At 39.8% G+C, this 19,848-nt stretch overlaps 1 protein-coding gene across 1 annotated transcript; it reads right to left on the bottom strand.

The window, feature by feature from the left end:
- Positions 1–9,421: 9,421 nt before the first annotated feature.
- On the bottom strand, positions 9,422–18,454 carry SELENOS (selenoprotein S). Its single transcript, XM_026709320.2, has 6 exons — positions 18,349–18,454; positions 15,579–15,707; positions 14,586–14,692; positions 12,441–12,530; positions 12,274–12,349; positions 9,422–9,968 (listed from the first exon to the last, which is right to left on the bottom strand). The coding sequence occupies exons 1-6, from the start codon at positions 18,422–18,424 to the stop codon at positions 9,883–9,885; spliced, it is 564 nt and encodes a 187-aa protein (XP_026565105.2). The 5' UTR covers positions 18,425–18,454; the 3' UTR covers positions 9,422–9,882.
- Positions 18,455–19,848: the final 1,394 nt, after the last annotated feature.

Here is a 19,848-nt window from a genome sequence, read left to right on the forward strand (position 1 = left end):
CTATTGCAAATCATTTGTTCCCAGGTGGCTAAAGCAAAAGGAACATAACATGTTACTGGTTCCATCCCAGCAATAGCCTTGCAGCGCTGGCGAGCACGATTAAAAATATCAGCAAGTTGTTCTGTGATACAATTTATGGATTTCGATGGTGTATGAGACAAATGAATCCATTCCAGAATCCTTAAAGCTGTTTTTCTTTTACCTGAACTATCAATGCAGTAACTCTACGTTCTGAGATTAGAATCACTGATAATGGACAATCTGGCAAACATCTATCTGTCCACCTACGACTCAAAGCTTGCTCAATTAATGACAAAATTCCCTTCTGTTCTTTATTCAGGGTTATAATGTCAGATGCTTGCTTAGCACTAGCCAAAGCTTGAAACAAAGGACTTAATTGAAGAGTAGTTAAACCTAAATACGGTCTGATCCAATTTATATGACCCAAAAATTGTTGTAGACCTACCAAAGTTAAAGGATCAGGAAGAACAAATTCCAACTTCAGAGGTGTAATGTGACTCAAGAATAATTTATGACCTAGATAGGCAAAAGGATATTCCTTTTGCAATTTCTCAGGGCTGACTATCAGCCCTTTCTCCTTCAGCATAGCAGTTAAAGAAGGACAGCAGAATCCATTGCAGCATCAGAAATATTAGCAGCTATCAAAATATCATCCATGTAATGATAAACCTTCCAATCCGGGAATTTATTCCGGAAGGTTGCAAAACCCAATCTACAAACATTTGACACATGGTAGGACTATTTAACATCCCCTGTGGAAGGACAGTCCATGCATATACAGCAGCGGGCTGCCCCTGATTTATACTCAAGATAGTAAAAGCAAACAAATCTACATCTTCAGGGTGCAGAGGAATGGAAAAGAAAGCATCTTGCAAATCTAACACTCTTATATTCCATCCATCAGGTATTAAATTAGGATTAGGTGTCCCACACTGCAGTGGGCCCATTGGCTTTAAAATTGAATTTATCCCTCTCAAATCATGAAGAAATCTGAATTTCCCAGATTTCTTCTTGATAACAAGACTGGAGAATTATAAGGACTAGTGGTAGGCACTATATGTCCCTTTTTCAATTGTTGTTGAACCAATTCATGTAAATGAACTAATTTCTCACTAGTCAAAGGCCATTGATCTATCCACACTGGCTCCTGCTGGGTAACTGTAATTTTAATAACTCCACAGGTGGGTGTTCAGTCATCATGAATGACAACTGTTGTATCAAACTGTTGCATCAAATCTCTGCCCCACAAGTTAACGTGAAGGCGCAAAACAATCGGTTGGAAATGTGCAATAGCACTTCCCTGCTTTGTTTTGGCAGAAAGAATCCTCCTACTAACCCGTGCGTCTTGAAGTCCTCCGACTCCTCGAACAGACGGTGTAGGATCTGTCGGCCACTCCTAGGCCACTCACTTTCGCTAATCACCAAACATCTGCTCCAGTGTCCAGCAATCCAATAAACTGTCTGCCTTCAACCAAAAGAATTAATTTTGGTTTCTGATCAGCCTTGACATTTTGCATGATGGAAAACACACTAGACTCACTAAACATATCTGTAGATCCAAATCCACCCTGGCAATTCTATCTGACTCCTCCAATGACAGATATGGCAAAACTAAAAGCTGTGCAAAACAATCCCCTTTTTTCAAAGATTGAGGAACAGGTGAATGAACTTGAATTTTGATCTGACCCTCATAATCCGAATCAATAACCCCTGGAACCACAAACAATTTACGCTTATGAGCTGATGATCTAGGAAGAAGAAGACCCACAGAAGCCAGAGGCAACGGTCCATAGAAATCCGTTGACCCTAAACAAACTACATGTGGATATCCTAATTCCAAATCCTCAGCTAATGGAAGATCAATTCCTGCTGAACCTTTTGTAGCTGGTGACCATATTTGATCCCTACCTCTTTCTGGTGGCTCCAACCCTTCGGACATTACTTCACTCTTTAGAGTAGGGAGAATGCCCGATCCCTGCTTCCTAGTTTTTCCCTCAGAATGAAGTCTGCACTGATTTGCCCAATGGTATCCTTTCTTACATTTCGGGCACACTGATTTAGGACGAGCACCCTGTCCCAATAATCTCTTTTTTGCTGACTTTGACCCCCAGGAGCCCGACATTGCGCTTTAAAATGTCCAGGCTTCCCGCAATTGAAACAAGTGCCTTTGTTATTTCCTGCCTGGAGAGCCAGAGCTAAAGTCTCCATATTAAAAGTCTGACTCCCACCTTTCTACATGCGTTTATCAAATCCGCTATCTCTCTCTCTCCACTACGCAATAAGCGGATTTAGAATTTTTTACAATCTGCATTTGCCTGCTCTACTGCTAACTTCAAAAGCAATTCATTCCGGGCAAATTGATTGTCAATTTGCCTTTCAATAGCCACTTTCAATCTGCTAATGAAATTTTCATAGGGTTCATTGTTTCCTTGTTTGATGTTAGTAAAGGTCTTCTCACCACCTTCGCCGTCAGGGAGAGTCCGTACGGCTTGAAAAATTAACTGTGGGAGAAGAATGAACCCCTCCTCAGGCATTCCATCTCGCTGTAATTCCACTGTTGTAAAATTACCAGATCCATAAAGCTGATCTGGAGTAACATTTGCTGTTCCCTTTGAACTGCCAGCTGTCTCCATTTCTGATCTAACACCAAATATTGAGCTGGAGTTAGAATCATATTAAATAGAGCTCTCCAGTCAGCTGGAATCATCTTATTTCCATAGCCAACTGCTTCTAACAATGCCTGAGTGTATGGCGATCTAACACCATACTCTTTTGCTGCTTGCTTAACTTCCTTTAAAATCTTAAGAGGCAGAGGCTTCCATATTCTCTGTGGATTTAAAGCAGCATCTACACCAATTTCTACTGGATTAAGTTGAATCTCCACTCCAAAATCTACCAAATCATCTCCTGATAATTCCCCTCTATTTGTTGCTTCTTGAATAGCTGCAGTAACTGCATCTACTTGAACTCTTAAAGGCAAACTCTTCTCTTCTGACAAAGTATTTTCAGTGCCTGACAGCCCTCTGGATTTATCTGGAGGTGCTGTCGGTGGCAACTATACGCACCGCATTGTAAGGCGGCAAACCTTCTTCGGGGGTGCTAGGAGCGGTTGTTCATGCGTAGCTAATGCATCCATAACCACCCTCCAGGTTAACAAAATTGAAGAAGGGGCACGAGGCTCCTCGTGCAAAAATTTCCCTATCTTTCTCCAGCGCTCTACTTTAATACTACCTCCCTCTGGATAACACGGAATATGTTTCCAAACATACTGTAATAAATCCTCAATTTCTTTCTTTCCTACTTCATGTCCTCTACTATGAACTCCAAACTTAAAACTATTCCCAGCGATCTCTCTCATTTCTCTAAGGTGCTTTGTCTGAGCTTTCGAGAGACCTTCCCCCATACTCACGAAAAGAATCTGTCTCCGTCCAGCGAAGAAGATGAGGGCCCAGTCGACGTCCGCGACGATGAGTATAGGATGCGGAAACGTATAGCTTTCAAGCTAACACGCCAAAACGTATAGCCTTCCAAACTATCACGTCGGGTCACCACTTGTGGTGGACTGGCAATTGAAAAAATGACGGGAGACGCAGAGAAGACGTCTGAGCAACTGCCAGCCCCGAGAGCCCTCGAGTAGCAGTATTTATTAAGAAAATACAAATACAAAATCAAAACAATGACTTCAACATTAGCTCAGCAACATTATCTAGCTAGGCCTTGGCGAAGGTGATAAATTTCCGTGAGAAAACAGGGCACCAAAGGTCCCATGGGAATGGCTCAGATAGGTACTGTGAACTCCCACACATTCCTGTCCTCTGAGCTTTGCAGATAACAGGATCAAACTCTCATCATAAAGACACTACTGCCCTCATGAGGAGCGTTTGTGATACCCCAGATCTTACAAAGCTGTACAAGAACTTGCAGAATATGATGGATATATTACCACACTCTATCCTTTTGATTAGGGCTTTCCACTTCCTCTCTCTTTCCTTGTTTCTATTTGCTATATAAGCTATCGATATTCCCCTTAAGTATGCCTTCATTGTATCCCATATGTTCTGCAATGAGGTATCCTGTTTTTTATTAAATTTGAAAAAAACTAATCAATTCTTCCCTAACTTTTTGAATATATTCTTCCTCTTTCAGTACTTGGGAATTAAGTGTCCATCTACCTTTTTTATAATGACTATTTTTCCAAACTATCTGTATCGGGTTGTGGTCTGCCCACGTGTTAGAGAAATTTTTATGTCCTGAATCTCTTCGTATAGCTTGCTATTTACCCAGGCCATATTTATCCTGGACCATGATTTGTGTGGGCTGGAGTAGAAAGTGAATTGTGATATTTCTGGGTTCCTTTTTCTCCACACATCCACTAATTCTAATTCTTCAACCATCTCTATAAATTTCTTAGGTAATGTATTCCGTTTCTTATATTGTCTTTGTTCACAAGCATAATCTTGTCTATTATCTGTTACTGCATTATAGTCTCCTATAATGCAAATTCTTGGGTTTCCAAATTCTATTTTTTCATATAAGCTTTTGAAAATTCACTCTGGTTTTTGTTAGGGGCATATATCCCCACCAGTAATGTCTTTTTATTTTGCATTACCACCTCTACCATTACTATTCTTCTCAATTCATCTTTGTAAATCAATTCTGAGGCTATATCTTCTTTTATATATACTACTACCCCTCTTTTTATTCCTTCCGCCAATGTTGCACACATTTTCCCAAACTTTTTATTTAATAGGTACCCCTTATCTCTATTCTTTATATGAACCTCTTGAATACATATTATATCTGCTTTTTGTTTTTCTAACTTAAAAAATAGTCTTTTTCTCTTAGCTGGGTCATTTAACCCATTAATATTTATAGATATCAAATTCACTCCTTTATCCATTCCTTTCTTACTTCTATCCCTCAATATTTTTACCTGTTGTTTGACTTCTCATCCTCACTCCTATTTCTTCTCTTCCCAGCGTCTCCTCATCTCCTCCCCTCTCCTTCTCCTTCCCCCTGCTTCTAGATTGTAGCTCTTCTTGGCTCGGAATTTCATGATCGTCTCTGCTGCTCAGTTCTTCCTCTATTCCTCCTATTTGGTCAAAGAATTCTTGGGCTTTGGTTAGGTTATCTATTCTCACCCTTTTTTCCTTCCATATTGCTAGTATACCCTCTGGGGTAATCCATCTGAAATATATATATATGTATAAGTATATGTTTATATAATTCATGAGAAATTGATAGTCTTTCCTTTGTTTGCGAATTCTCCTCAGCACCTGTTTTAAAACAATCACTTCTCTATCTTTGTATTTTATTCCTTCATCTCTTGTAATTCTATAAATTATATCCTTCACTCACCTTGCAAATCTAATATGCACTTCTCTGGGGAGTCTATGCCATTTCGCGTAGCTTGAGTACACTCTGTATATGTCATCCAGCTCATTCACCATCTCATCCCTATCTCTGTTCAAAAGCTCCGCCAACATCTCCGCCATCACCAATGGTAAATTCTCTCCCCTCTCTTCCTCCATGTTCTGGAATCTAAGATAATAGGAGGCCTTGACCATCTCAAGCTGAGTCAGGGTCTCATTGGTCTCTTTATTTTGCTCCTTATTATTTGTTCCATGCTTTCCAACTTCTTTTCCATTTGATTAGCTTGTTTTTCAATCGCTTTAATCTTCTCTTCATTTATTTTAATCAATTCTTGGATCTGGCCTATCTTTCCATTTAAATTTTGGATTTGACTTCTCATTTCCCCTAACTCATTTTTTAATTCTTCTTTCATTATTTCTCTTTCTGCTTTGCTTTCCATATGGTTTTTGGACATTGATTCCTGCAATGTCAACACCATGCTTTGAATAGTTAATAGTCTAGTTTGAACCGATTGTGTACTGGTTTGGGCCATAGATTTTTCTGGCACCAACATCCCTTCAATCGTTTTTGGGGTCGATGTTGCTGTGGGAATGGATGGTGTTACTGCTAGTATCAGTTTTCTTCCTACTTTAGTAATGGTGTTAGATGTGCTGGTCATATCTTTAATAATCCTTTGTTGTTTCTCCACTATCCTAGCTACATTCTCCCAAGTCATATTGCCTACTATCAACTTTATCTATGTTTTACAGTTCGATTTTCTCAATTCTCTAAGCTTTATATTACTATTTATCTGCTTGGTTTAATTTCTTACCACTGTTAGGCGAGAAGATTCTTATCTGTTACTTAATTATGTTTTCATTTCTAGCCCACTTTACTCATTATTACTCTAGTTGTTCACCTCATGTTCTATTAGCATTGTATCTAATCTTAATAAATTCAATAAATCATCAATTCTTAAATCATCTAACAGGTCAAAAAAATCATTCAACTATGTTTAAATATATAACAGTGTTATAGCCCCAATTACTTCTTTAAATTAATTGCTATATTTCAGTTAATATTACCTTAAATATATAAAGAATTTAAATTTATATATAAATTAGAAATTTAAATTCTTATTATATATTTAAGGTAATATTAACTGAAATATAGCAATTAATTTAAAGAAGTAATTGCTGTGCCAGTAGTAGGCTAGCCCCAAATTTAAAACTGAAACGGCTGTGAAAGGCTGACTCACAGACGAACACAATACAGAAGCCTGATGATGGCAGATGAGATTCTGCCGAAACGTTGCTACAACTTGAAAAGCACAACTATGACGACGTGGGAAAATACCCGAACAAAGCTGAATACCATACTTGTAAGTACCCGCTAAGAAACTTAAAACACATACACACACACACACACACATATATATATGGTATTCAGCTTTGTTTGGGTATTTTCCCACGTCATTATAGTTGTGCTTTTAAAGTTGTAGCAACGTTTCAGCAGAATCTCATCTGCCATCATCAGTCTTCTGTATAGTGTTCGTCAGATGAACAAACCTGAATACCATACATATAAATACCCGTGAAAACTTAAGAAATATATATATATATATTTATTTCACGGTATTTAATGTAAGGAGGGTAGAAGAAAGAGAGGGAAAGAACAATTAATTATCTCATCTTTATATTAATCAATATATTAAGGTCACTAATCTATAGTCAATCAAATATATGTAAAGAGTAAAAGAAAAGAAAAATATAAAATATACTCCAAAGGGATTAAATATCACTTACTTAAATTAAAACCTATTTCAAAGTAACCAATCAATCTTGTTTTCCCTATTAATTAAATATATACCCTAAGTAAATAGAAAATGAAATTATACAGTTCCAATCAATTTTAAAGGAAAAAAAAAGAACAAAATGAACACTCAATGAGAAGAGGGTTTACAATCTCCTTTTTCCCTAGTGTTTCCTTAGTAATGCAGTTATATCCAGTAACAACTTCAAGTCTCACTTCTCAGCTCAAACTGATACCTCTGCCACTTTACTCTGTTCTCCCTGTCACAATGTCTGCCTCCGCTAATGGCACTGTCACTCCTCTGATCACTTTCAAAAATTTCAAAGTTTCACAGTTCTTCTCCGCTATAAAATACTCTTCACGGCATATTCATGTGGCTGGAAACACAAAACTTTCCTCATCAATAGTCACTCTTCTTTCCTTTTTAAAAGCAATTTTCCGCTTTATCCAGAGCTATGGGTAAACAGCTCAGTCTTGCTACCACTTTCCGCTTTCCCCCTTCCACTCCAGCACTAGGTACCAATTACCTTTCAAATTTATCCATTAGTTATAATCCAACACCGATTTCCTTTCGGCCTCTTTCCCAGACTCCAAATTCAATTTTGTCTCTCTGCTTCCTTCTCAAAGTCTTTGGGCCAGCTTAGCTGGCTGACTTCTTTTGCCCTGTGCTTTGGGCTCCCTTCTTCACCTCCAGGATTGCAATTCCCATTTCGGCTCTAAGAGTTCTTCCTCACTTGAGTGATCCCACCAGGATCTAACTTCACCTAGAACGGCTGCCCACGAGCAAAAACCCCAATGTAGGAGAGCGGATCAAGATTCTCCTACCTCGCCATGCTGCGACGTCACTGGAAGTCCCAGACCAAAAGCTTTTATGAACATTAAGTAGCTTTAAATTCCTCAGAGCTAAGTTTGTATCTTATTCCAAAGTACAATTCACTTTGTTTTCTTTTGATTTACATGAACACAGACATAGTAACTAATTTGATCATCCATTGTTTGGCACAATCTTCTCCAATCCAGCATCTTAAAATACTGTTATTACTCATCCTGGAAGGAACTCTTGGGCCAAAGGATGAGTTAGGGTGATGTGTAAGCCTGAGGTATAAACAAAATGGATTGCTGCAACTGGCAAACACACAGATCAAATGCAACAAAAACATTGGTAAGGAGTGGTAACCACCGATAGCTTTAGGCTTTCTTGTGGCACAGGAACACACCCTTCCTCACCTAACCTGGATAAGATTATCAGCAACCAAGATAACACAAAGAAAAAAGAATGGGTCCTATAGACAAATGAAACATACAAAAAGCTTTTGTGAAGAAACTGAACAATTAATCTGGCATACAGAGCTTTAACTGATGTTTCACGATACTGACAGAATCAGGACCATACAATATAAAGTCAATAAATCCTTAAGTCTTTGTTAGATAAGCAACCTTCTGGAAAATGGCTATTTCTTTATAGATGAAGGGTTTTGTTTCATTTTGTTTAAACAAAAAATTGAATAGACCTTGCACACACTGGAAGCCTATTCTACGTATGTCTATCAAATCCAGGAACATATCACTTGATAAAACATATTTACCATTTTGGAAAGAAAAGAGTGTTATCTCAGATTTTCTAACCACAAATATCTGGCTAATCATTTAGTCAGATGCATACAATAACTGAACGTGAATTGTATAAACAATTAAATAAAGTTTTAAAAACGTATTGAAATCAGCTCAGCTCTTTTGATACGCAAAACAGTTTCTCTTTTTCAATGTATTTAAACATTCCTTGTTGTGAATGACTCAGATAGAACTGGAAAGCATTTACTTGACAAGTCTTGATGTAGAAATGGGATGTAAAAATGTTACCAATGTTTTGCTAGGATGATCTTACTTTGCAATCTTATACTATTTTAGTCTGGTCTCATCTGTAATAGACTTACACCTAGCAAAAAAAATTGCCCTTTGTCACATAATGATTGAAAAGAAGCTGCGATGGTCATAAGGGCAAGGACTAATCATAAATCACTTTTTTGTATTGTAACTTTGAACAGGCATTAAATGAATGGCCGTAAGTTTAGGACTACCTATATACATCACCTGCTTTTACTGTGGTGCCCCAGGTTGTTTATAAATTGATTAGATAAATACATTTAACCTGGTTTACAACATAATCCCATACGCACTCAATCATCCTCCCATACATGTTCAAGCAGGATTTGGTTCCATTTAAACACATACAGGATTGCAGCCTTAAGACATGTTTATTAAACTAGTTTTCTCTATAGAAAAAAAGCTAAAGAAACAGATCTCTTGCAAATGCTATGTACAGTATCTTTGTTATACGAAGCGGAAATAATTAAAAAAAAAAGAGTATGGCAAGAACTGCCCCGCTCAGTGGTTGTTAATCTCAGTTGCCCCCGTGGTGTGGTCACCATTTAGAAGAGCCACGTCATCCAAAGTGGGTTGCTATGGAGAACAAGCAGTGAACTTCATTTCCATTGGTTTCTGTGACTTGGTTGAGACAAAAACTCCAGAGACAAGCTCTAAAATTCACAGACAGGCATGGCACATTTAAAAAAAATATCACCAATCTTCTTTTTTGCCCTTTCTCTCCAAACTCACTACAGCAAGCAACCCACAGACAGCCACTGGTTGCGAGGTAGAGTTAATGCCCTCCTGTGTCAAAGGAAGACACCGGGAGAATTAGCCTCATCCTCCCGAGGAAGGGCCTCTGCGTCCTGGTCTCCACGAACAAGTCCCACCACCTTCTCCAGACAAGGGATTATAACCTGGGAGAAGAAAGAGGAACTTCATCACATGGTTTTCCACAGAGGAAAGAGTAAGGAAGGGCAAACATTAAAGCAAAGTCAAAGGGAAATCTGATTTCTTCAAAACCAGTATAATAGCAACAAAACAAAACTTTCTTATAGAAATAATCCTGTGTACGTAGAGAAATCTGGCATCTGTGTGCTAAGAAACCTTACACAAGTCAAAAGAATACTGACTGCATGAAAACCTGGATTTACACCAAGGGCCTGCAAACTTTTGCAAGAAATAGAAGCTGTCTACTACTTAAAAATAACAATAATATTTTCTCCTTCACTTCCTGCCAGTACTGAATGTCTGTATGTCTAACATGTTTGATCTGTTTTTGTCCTCTTTTGGCAAGTTTTATTAGTAAATTCTTTGGCCAATTGGTTTTAATGGCAAGTGGAAATCCCACATCAGATAGGAATAGTGCTATTTAGAAAGATACGCACCAGCTAATTCTATTGTAACATGTTGTACTGGAAAAAGTTTGATCTACTGAATTCTTCCTTCAAAGGACTGAGATATATAAATAAACATAGATCATGTATGCAGGATTTACTCATGCCTGCTTTAAAAATACAATCAGAGATATACAGTAAGAAAGCCATTTTTATCAACAAGAAATCTTGTCAATAATATCAACTATAGGATCTAAGAAGATACAGCCCTGAGGGAAAACCAGATCATTCAAAAGTGGATAACAGAGAAAAATGTGAATACATGAAGTAGTCTTTATTTAGATTAGACAAGTGGTCTAGATAGTCTAGTTTTATCTACTTTGATTTTGATTCCGCAAATCTCAAGTCACAAAATGTGGCAGCTTCTGGCTATGCTACTTATGATGTTTCCATTTGGAATCAACAAAGGTTTAATTTGGATTTTCTGCAGGCATTTCATCAATGCTCTGAATATTTTAAAAAAAAGTGTTTAGCATGCACTGGCTCCATTCCGATAACACAATCGTATTGATTTGTGCAGGATGATTAAGCAGCTGCAAAGATCTTTAAGACAGAACAATCTTATTGTACCTTTACACTGTAAAGATTTTACTTTCTATGTAAGGGAGCAAATGCAGGTCCAGCCAGTGCTAATCGCATGCCCAGAATCACCTAAGAGTAAGGCAAGCTCTGTGAAAGAGGTCAACAGCATGTATTAAAACCAAAAGGGACATTACGAAGCACCAACGTTCTTCAACAAGATACACAAATGATTTGGAACCTGTGGTGCTCCAGGTGTTGATTAACCAAACTTCCCAGCATCCCTTGTCATCATCATCTTCATTGCTGACCAAGATTTGAAAGTGTGATTGAAGTAGGGGACACACAAAACTCAGTGGCCCAATAACAAAATAGAACCTGTTTTGCAATAATGAAAAATAAATAAACAAACTGACTCGGGAACAATAGAAATCAGCACGCTACGGAAGAAAAACAAAAATTTTCTGAAAGGGCAACCGGATCATAAGTGTTTTATATTCAGGTTTCCAAGCCATGAGAGGCAGAAAGTGATGGAAGGCAGCAAGGAGTACCATGTTGAAAAGTGCTCCACCTTCCAAGATCACTTATTATTAGACAGATGGATAGACAGACTGTTGTGGTCCGCCCCGGTGGCTTACGGAGGTGGCAGCAGAATTGGACAGCGTGGAGGAACATGGGCCAGTCCTGGAGTCTGGGGAGGGCTCGGACAAGGGATCTGCGTCTGACACAGAGATGGCGCCAGGGTCACCTGAGAGTTATGTGCTGACTCCGGAGCTTCCAGAATCTGACATCAGTGAGGCAGAAGAACAATGGGAGCCTGTTCCCAGTGTGCACTTGTGCAGAGCTGCCAGAAGGCAGGAACAGTTAAGACAAAAGGGACTTCTCAGGAGTAAGGCTTGGAGATGATTGGCCCCTCCCATAAGACATAAAGGAGGAGCAAAGGGACCTGAGCCTTTGCAGGAAGCAACTTTCTTTGTTCTGGTCGGTTTAAATTCTGAAGTACCATGTTGACTTTATGCTCCGTTTGGCCTTGTACAGCTAATTGGCAATTTAGTCATTGGCAGCATTTCAAGGGAGATAAAGGTGGGTGCTTATCAGCCTTATCCCGAAAGACTGTGGCCGACTTCTGTTGGACTATTCATAAACTGTTTGGGACTCATTACGGGCTGTGAATGCATATAATTCACAGCCATTGAAATAAAAACAAGGCTTTGGGGAACAGCATGTGCTTGTTACTGTCTCAGGTAGCCTTGGTCAGAACTCAGACAGACAGACAGACAGATACAATTCTTAATTCACAACTTACCCTCTCCTCGTAAGGGCTTTCTGTTAGGTTTTGGCTTTACAACAGTTGTTGATGTAGAGGCTTCGGGCATGGGTTCCTGAAATTTAGTGAAAAATTCATTCAGAGACCGGATTCCAGCTCATGTTTTCAAATCTGAACAAGGCTCTCGCTCAGTAGAAAACACCAACCTGATTGTGCTGGAGAGTCGCCTTGTAGCTTTTTCCTTCCTGCATGCTTTCCCACATGGCTATCTTTTGCTTTCTCTTCTCCTCTTCGAGCTGAAGAGCAAAATGCACACAAAGAAAATTAGAATGACATTATCTTTCGACAGAATCACCGAATTTGGGCACCCCTCCAGGCTGAATACAGGCTTCCCAAAGCAAAATAGGAAGACAGCAGAAAGAAGATAAGTGGTTGATATCTCTCTGCGGCTCTCTACATTTGGTCTTCTCAAATATGCTAGACTTCAATTCCGATAATGCCAGCCAGCATAACTAAAGGGAATTACTGGAGCTGAAGTCCAACATTATCTTGAGAACACGAAGTTGGGGAGTATGGCATCCAATGACCAGGCTTGATGTAGGCAGACCGAAATGAAAAGAACTAGTATCAGGAGACAAGAATTAAATAGAACAGCCTCTGTGTAGAAGTATACATATTCCTTTTTATGCACAAGAATTGCTTTTTCAAGAAAAAGCTTTCAAATGAGGCAGGCAAAGTAGCTTGAAAGGTCATTAAAATGTTCTACCAAATTAATGTTTTGCAGATGTAAAAAGAATTCTTTCAGTGGTTCGTCCTAGAGAAATTCTTAAGCCAGAATAGATTGTAGTGCATCTTTTCCCTTCAATATGAAGAGGAAGGAATAAGTAAACCAGTTTATACTGATGTCACGGGAACGGTTATTTTCATGGCCAGATAACTAAACAAGCTCTTTGGAATGGAAGAGGACAATTTGGAGATTGCTGAGATAACATGGTGAACTCACCAGAGAGTGCAATTCATTTTTCCCCCCCTCTCTTAGCAGATTTAGATTTATAGCTAGCTAATTTTCCCCAGGTTTGCAAACGTTAGCTATTCCAGCTCTGTAGAAAGGAAAGAATATACACTGTGCAATGGTCTCAAGCCCCCAATGTTTTCTGAATATTTCAAGCCAAGCAATCCAAACTGACCAGGCTTACATATTACATTAAATCATGGTTTATTTTACCAACTCTGTCGGACAAACCAGAGCAACCTGGTTCAAAAACCACACTAAGCCGCTATGTCTATTTTACAATCTACCATCACATACTACATCAGACCATCAAGCAAATAAGCCATCGCATGGTATAGTCATTTTTCTTTTAACAACCCCATAATCCCTTGCGGGGTGGAGTCTGGGCAACTGAATGGAGCTAGCAGTGTGTTTACTGGCCGGATGCCCTTCCTGTCACCAATGCAGAGTTTTGTTAGATATATTCTCATCATGCCCAGAGAGAAAAATAACTGTCTCTACCTAGGATCGAGCTCACAACCTCCCGATTGTGAGGCAAGAACTCTAGGCCACCACACCACTCCAATTGGTTTAATGCATGGTTTAGTGCAACATGTGAATTCAATTCATCGCAGTGAGTGCCTTGTGCCCAAGCACAACAGAATAGATATTCCAGTGCCAAATTCTAAATTAGCTCTTTAGAGCAGTGGTCGCCAATCAGTGGGCTGTGAGAAAATTTTGGTGGTCCGCAGAGAAATGTCACCCCAGAGCACCCCGCAAAGCAATTAATCCAAGCTGCACGATTATTTATATAAATATTTATAATATTTATAAGCTATGCCCAGCCAAACACATGACCGCCAAGCCACACTCACAAATTGGGCTCACAGAACTGGTTGTTAAGAAATTTGAATCCCACCCCTGCCTTTGTGTGAGTGTGTGTGTGTGAGAGAGAGAGAGAGTGAGAGAGAGAAAGAGAGAGAGGTTACATCAGATCTCTCTCTCCCTCCCTCCCTCCCATCCTCCCTCTCCCTCCAACCTCAGCAAGCCACTGTCAGTCAAAATTCATATTAGTGGCCCTGGGATTTAAAATTATGAGTTTGGTGGTCCCTGAGGTCCAAAAGGTTGGCGACCCCTGCTTTAGAGCAAAAGACCCCAAATTGTATCTTGAAATTCTATTTACGGTACTGAATTTTTCATTTTTTAGATGTAGGCTCACAATCAAACGTCTGTATATTTTCCTCATGCTTTTGAATACAAAGCACGCTTATAGCCACCAGACTTATAAGGTTGCTGGAGGCAGTAGTTCTAGGAGCAGCTGCTTTAGCATATGAAACAAACCCATCTGGCTGAGACATACCATCTTCTGTTTTTCCTTGAACTTCTCTGCCTGGGCATTCAGTTGTTCCTGCATCTTCATTCGGGCAGCTAGAAGAGCTTCCTCTTGTTTAACCACATCGTCGGGTTCTGAATCGATCCCAAGAGAGAGTTAGCAAAAGCTTAAAATCTGCTGGAAATCATACATTTGCCCTAGCCTCCTAGTTTTCACCTCTTTCAATACCGAAACTTGCCTTAATTTAATTGGCCACTGATGCTTAGAGCTAATCTTTTCTATTTCGCTTAATATTTCAGCAGAATAATTCAACCTGGAAGTTGTTAACCATTCCTGTTAACCTTAACCCTCTTAGACAAATATGCTAAACCAAAACAGGAAGAACTGAATCAAGCTGAGTTTCTGGAATAAAACATGATTAATCTGAAAGTCTCTCTTATCAAAATGGAAGGGATAAGCAGGATTGGCTGACCCAGAACATTGTAAGTTTACTTCTACACATAGACCACTTTCCTGAAGCAATCCCAGCAAACATACATTCCACAAAAAGGGATGCATTCCTTCTTCCAATCATCAGAGAAACATAAGAGTTCGGAATTTCAAGAACCAGGGATTCTTGAATTATATTTTGCTTTTCACAAATCACAGAAGAGGGATGCCTCATCCTTAGTTCTGTGAAGACGATGATTACATTATCTATTAGCAGCAGTGGCAGATAAATAGCACAATATGAACAAGCAATTGCTGCAATGTTGTTGCAGCTTTGCAGAATAAATTAAGTAAAATGGAGATTCTTGCTTCAAGGAGATTCTACATGGAGACATACAGGGAAGGAGTTTATATCGTCTTCCCAGTTTTCATAGACACCTAATCTGTTTAAGAGAACCTCATCTCGATACTAATTAATACCACATTTTTTTAGCACTGGCAATAATAAATGTACCCCGATTGAATGCATAAAAATCTAAAGTTGTGCAGACATAGAAAGAACAGTTAGTCGAGATCTTTATTCATACACACCGATAGCTGTTATGGGCACACTGGATCCTTTAGTGCCTTGAAGATTTTTTGAGAGTTTTTGTACAAGCAGATAAATGCCAATAAGGGCAAAGAGGATGTACCAGCCATAGTCTGAGAACAGTGAATTTACTGGAAGAGAAAACAAGGCAATAATTTAATTTGAATATAGACAAGAACAATTTGGATTTGGTCTGCTGCAACAGTAACATGGCAGTGAGAAAAAATACAGCTGTGTTAAGCTAACAAAGGACCAAATAAAAGTACAAAAACATTATTCCATACATCCATGGTGTCAGATATCTAGTAATTTATCATGTTCAGCCAGTTGCTCCCATTGCTAGTACAGCATAGCAGATTTCAGCTCATCTTTTGCAGGTGCAGTAGACTTTCAGTTCAAGAAAAGATTCATTTTGGTATTTACAAAGAACAATCTTATTGGATATTGTTTCATTTTGTAAATGAAACTATGAAACTATCATCTCAGTGGTAACTATTTCTGTAACCATTGCTTTTCCACTTTTCAAAAAAAACATTTTCTTCAAAGAGCTAAACGTACATACAAGAAAATGAAGGTTACAATTAAAAATGATTCATCAAAATGAAACACAAGTAGCAAAAACTCCAAGAGTCAGATTTTTTAAAAAACAACATAACTTTATTCCCAACATTTCAGAGAGAGAGAGTCAGACACAGACAGAAAGAGAGAGAGAGAGAAAGGGAGGGAGAGAAAGGGAGGGAGAGAAAGAGAGAGGGAGAAAAAGGGAGAGAAAAGGAGAGAGAGAAAGGGAAAGAGAGAGAGAGAGAAAGGGAGAGGGATAGATCTGATCTAACCTCTCTCTCTCACACACACACACACAACCACAAAGGCAGGGTGGGATTCAAATTTCTTAACAACCAGTTCTGTGGGTGTGGCCTAATTTATGGGCATGGCTTGGTCATGTGACTGACCGGACATGGCTTGTATGTAAATATTATAAATATTTATGTAAATATTAAATTTTTTATTAAAAACAAGCAACCTTTATCCAAAATCAGGCAAAGCAGGCAGGCAGATTGAGTTGCTCGCAGAATCACAGATTCATTCAGAGATCTACCCTTCTGCCATCGGCTACCTGAGTTTGCACTTAATAATAGAAGCTTCAGTCCTAAGGACTTTTAAGCAGAGCCGAAGATCTAAAGATTAGCTAGAAAGCAAGAAATCCAACCATTTCCTACTTCCTAGCTAATCTAAATCTCCCAGCACAGCAGAACAGATGATGGTCGGGGGAAAAAAAAAGGAAAAATAGCAACTTAGCAGGCAAGTTTGCCAGGTAAGGAGTGAGTGGGCGGGGAGGGCTCCCACGGGCCATGTGGGTGGCACAGCCTTGTGTTCCCATGCAGCCTGGATTAATTGCTTTGTGGGGGGTGCTCTGGGGGTGACATTTCTCTGAGGACCACCAAAATTTTCTTGAGGACCAGTGGGCTGTGGCTCACCAATTGGCGACCACTGATCTAGACTAACCCCCTGCTCAAGCAGAAAAAACCCTATACCCGTTCCTCACAAATGGCTATCTTTAGTCTTTTCTTAAAAGCTTCCAGTGATGGAGCACCCACAACTTCCAGTTGTTCCACTGATTGATTGTTCTCACTGTCACTTTTGTTTTTAACTTGAACATATCATCTTCCATTAAACAGTGATCCATCTGGGTCTCTGTACAATTACAATCAAAGTGTACAGTATTCATTACACTGCTGATAAGTCTCTAATCTAACAATATTAATAATCAGCTTTATAACTCTATTCATTTCTCCCTCTCAACGTATCTTCTAATGAGAATATAGTATTATATTGAGTATGCTCACCTTAGGCATCATATATAATAGTCATCGTATTGTTTACATCATATTGTTTACATCTCTATCTTAACATATATTCTTTATTTCACGAATCTATAACTCATGTCTATTTTTATTATCCAACCATCATTAAAGTAACTCCTGTGTCCGATAATATTCAGTTGGTTCTTTCTCTATTCACCTGAACCTTTTTTTTGTAGAGTGGATCCTGTTCAGCCATTGAGAGAGCAGGATTCCAGTTTTAATCCTCCTCCCTCTTATTTATATCCTTCTTTAAATAAACAATATTTCCTAGTATGATTTGATTGCTTATTGTACCCTATGACTATCACTAAGTGTCGTAAACTTATGATTCTCGACTCTTGTTGAATGTATCTTTTCTTTTATGTACACTGAGAGCATTTGCACCAAGACAAATTACTTGTGTGTCCAACCACACTTGGCCAATAAAAGAATTTTAATCTAACCTATAATAAATATTTATTTATTTATATCCCTCCACTGTTGTTTTGACTCGTTTTGACCACGCTTTAACCTCTGCAAGCAAGACGGGCGTCCCCCTCTCAAGCCCTCCTCCGCTGCCTCCCTTTATGACGTTCGCTTCGAAAAGCTCGAAGCCCACGCAGAATGGGAATGATGGGAACTGTAGTCCTCTCTGGAGGGACAGCCCCCCCTCCCCCCTCCCCGGCCAGGGTTCCGCCAGAGACTCGGATGCCCCATCTCTGGGACATGTGCTAAAGGCGCAACCACGCAGCAGAGCTCTTTCCCCGTTTCGTGCCCGATTTCCCCCCCCACAAAAAAAACCCTTAGGAACGATATGCTGCTCTTGAATATGGAGGCTCGATTTTTTAAAAAAGCCTTAGATCCGGGAACTCCTCCCCAGGGAAGCCCCGAAGCGACAACACACACCCCCCCTCCAGATTCTCTTTCCCACCTGCTTGGAGGAAGAACTGGACGCCTTCCTGTCCCGCGGGAGGCCCCTGGGGGTCCGGGGCCACGTCACCCGCCATCCCGCCGAGAAGCCGGACCGTTTCAGACACATCCGGGTTCCTAGCCGCCCTCCCCCCATACACCCTCTGACGGCCAGCCAATGGCGATGCCGTATCTCAGATCGCCGTCGCCCAATTGAGGGCGCTGGATAAGTTCGAGCCAATCCGGAGGCGAAGCGGAGGAGGCAGGAATAAGGTGTCGACCAATCAAGAGGAGAGGGAGGGGGCAAAGTTAAGAGATGACTCGGCTGAACGGGGAAAGTCCGGGGGGCGGGGCGGGAAGGCAGGAATCTGATGGGCGCTTTTGGGGGTGGGGGGGAGTTTGGCGTAGCTCGCTTTGCTGTGCAATTTAATAAACAAAGTGGAGGAAGAGGAAATTTATATCCGGTTTGCAAAAGTTGCACGCAGTACAGAGGACCCTGCTTATATAAGATGCAGCTCAATACCATGCATCAAAATGCATTTTGTTTTTTAGGCACATATGTAGATGCGAGCATACCAAAACACATTATACGCACACACACCTGTATACATGTGTATGTATACACAGAGAGAGAGAGAGAACCAGAGTCTTCGGCTTATGACCCCAATGGAGCATTTGTTAAATGAATTTTGCCCCGTATTATGACCCATTTTGCCTCAGTTGTTAAGTGAATCACTGCAGTTGTTAAGTTAGTAATCCGGTTGTTAAGTGAATCTGGTTGCAAAAGGGGATCATGTGACACCGGGACGCTGCAACAGTCCTAAGTATGAGCCAGTTAAAATTCAAAATATGAATTTTGATCACTTGACCATGGGGATGCTGGAAAGGTCGTTAACTGGGGAAAACTTTTTTTTCAGTACTGTTGTAACTTTGAACGGTCACTAAATGAACTGTTGTAAGCCAAGGGCTACCTGTATATGCAAATCTAAATAAGCCCAGTGTGGTTTTCGTGTTTTGAATGCCTCTATAACCGATCATTCAGGATCGACCGAAAGGGATTTCTAGGCTGTCTAGATTCAAAGCATTTTGGTCTCTTGGAACTCATTAGATTTTAACACCAAGATGTCTCTCAGACAGGATATTCACATTTCTGGGAATAATACAGGTGGTTCTGACAAATAGCAAGGAGCTTCAAGGACAGATATTTCACTTCTTTCCTAGATGCTCTACCAGTACATATTGTCCCAAGAGGCAGATCAAAAGTTACTCTCATAACACCACTGACAAAACAAATCCAAACATATAGATCTTGTTATTTGGTTTATCATGAGCCACGTAACAAGCTTTTAAAAGAAATCAGGAAAAAGTAAAATAGGTCTATTTCACCATTTGATAGATGTGGAGAATCAATGTGGCCATGATTCTGTTTTATCTGCATCTGCATGGCACTACAACTCCAGCAAATTGGGTGTCACAATCTACTTATTTTACTATCGGTGTCTTAACCCAGCCAACTAACATA

Source organism: Pseudonaja textilis, chromosome 13, assembly GCF_049901715.1.
Source record: "Pseudonaja textilis isolate UNSWEBS1 chromosome 13, rPseTex1.2, whole genome shotgun sequence".
Classification (NCBI taxonomy): domain Eukaryota; kingdom Metazoa; phylum Chordata; class Lepidosauria; order Squamata; family Elapidae; genus Pseudonaja; species Pseudonaja textilis.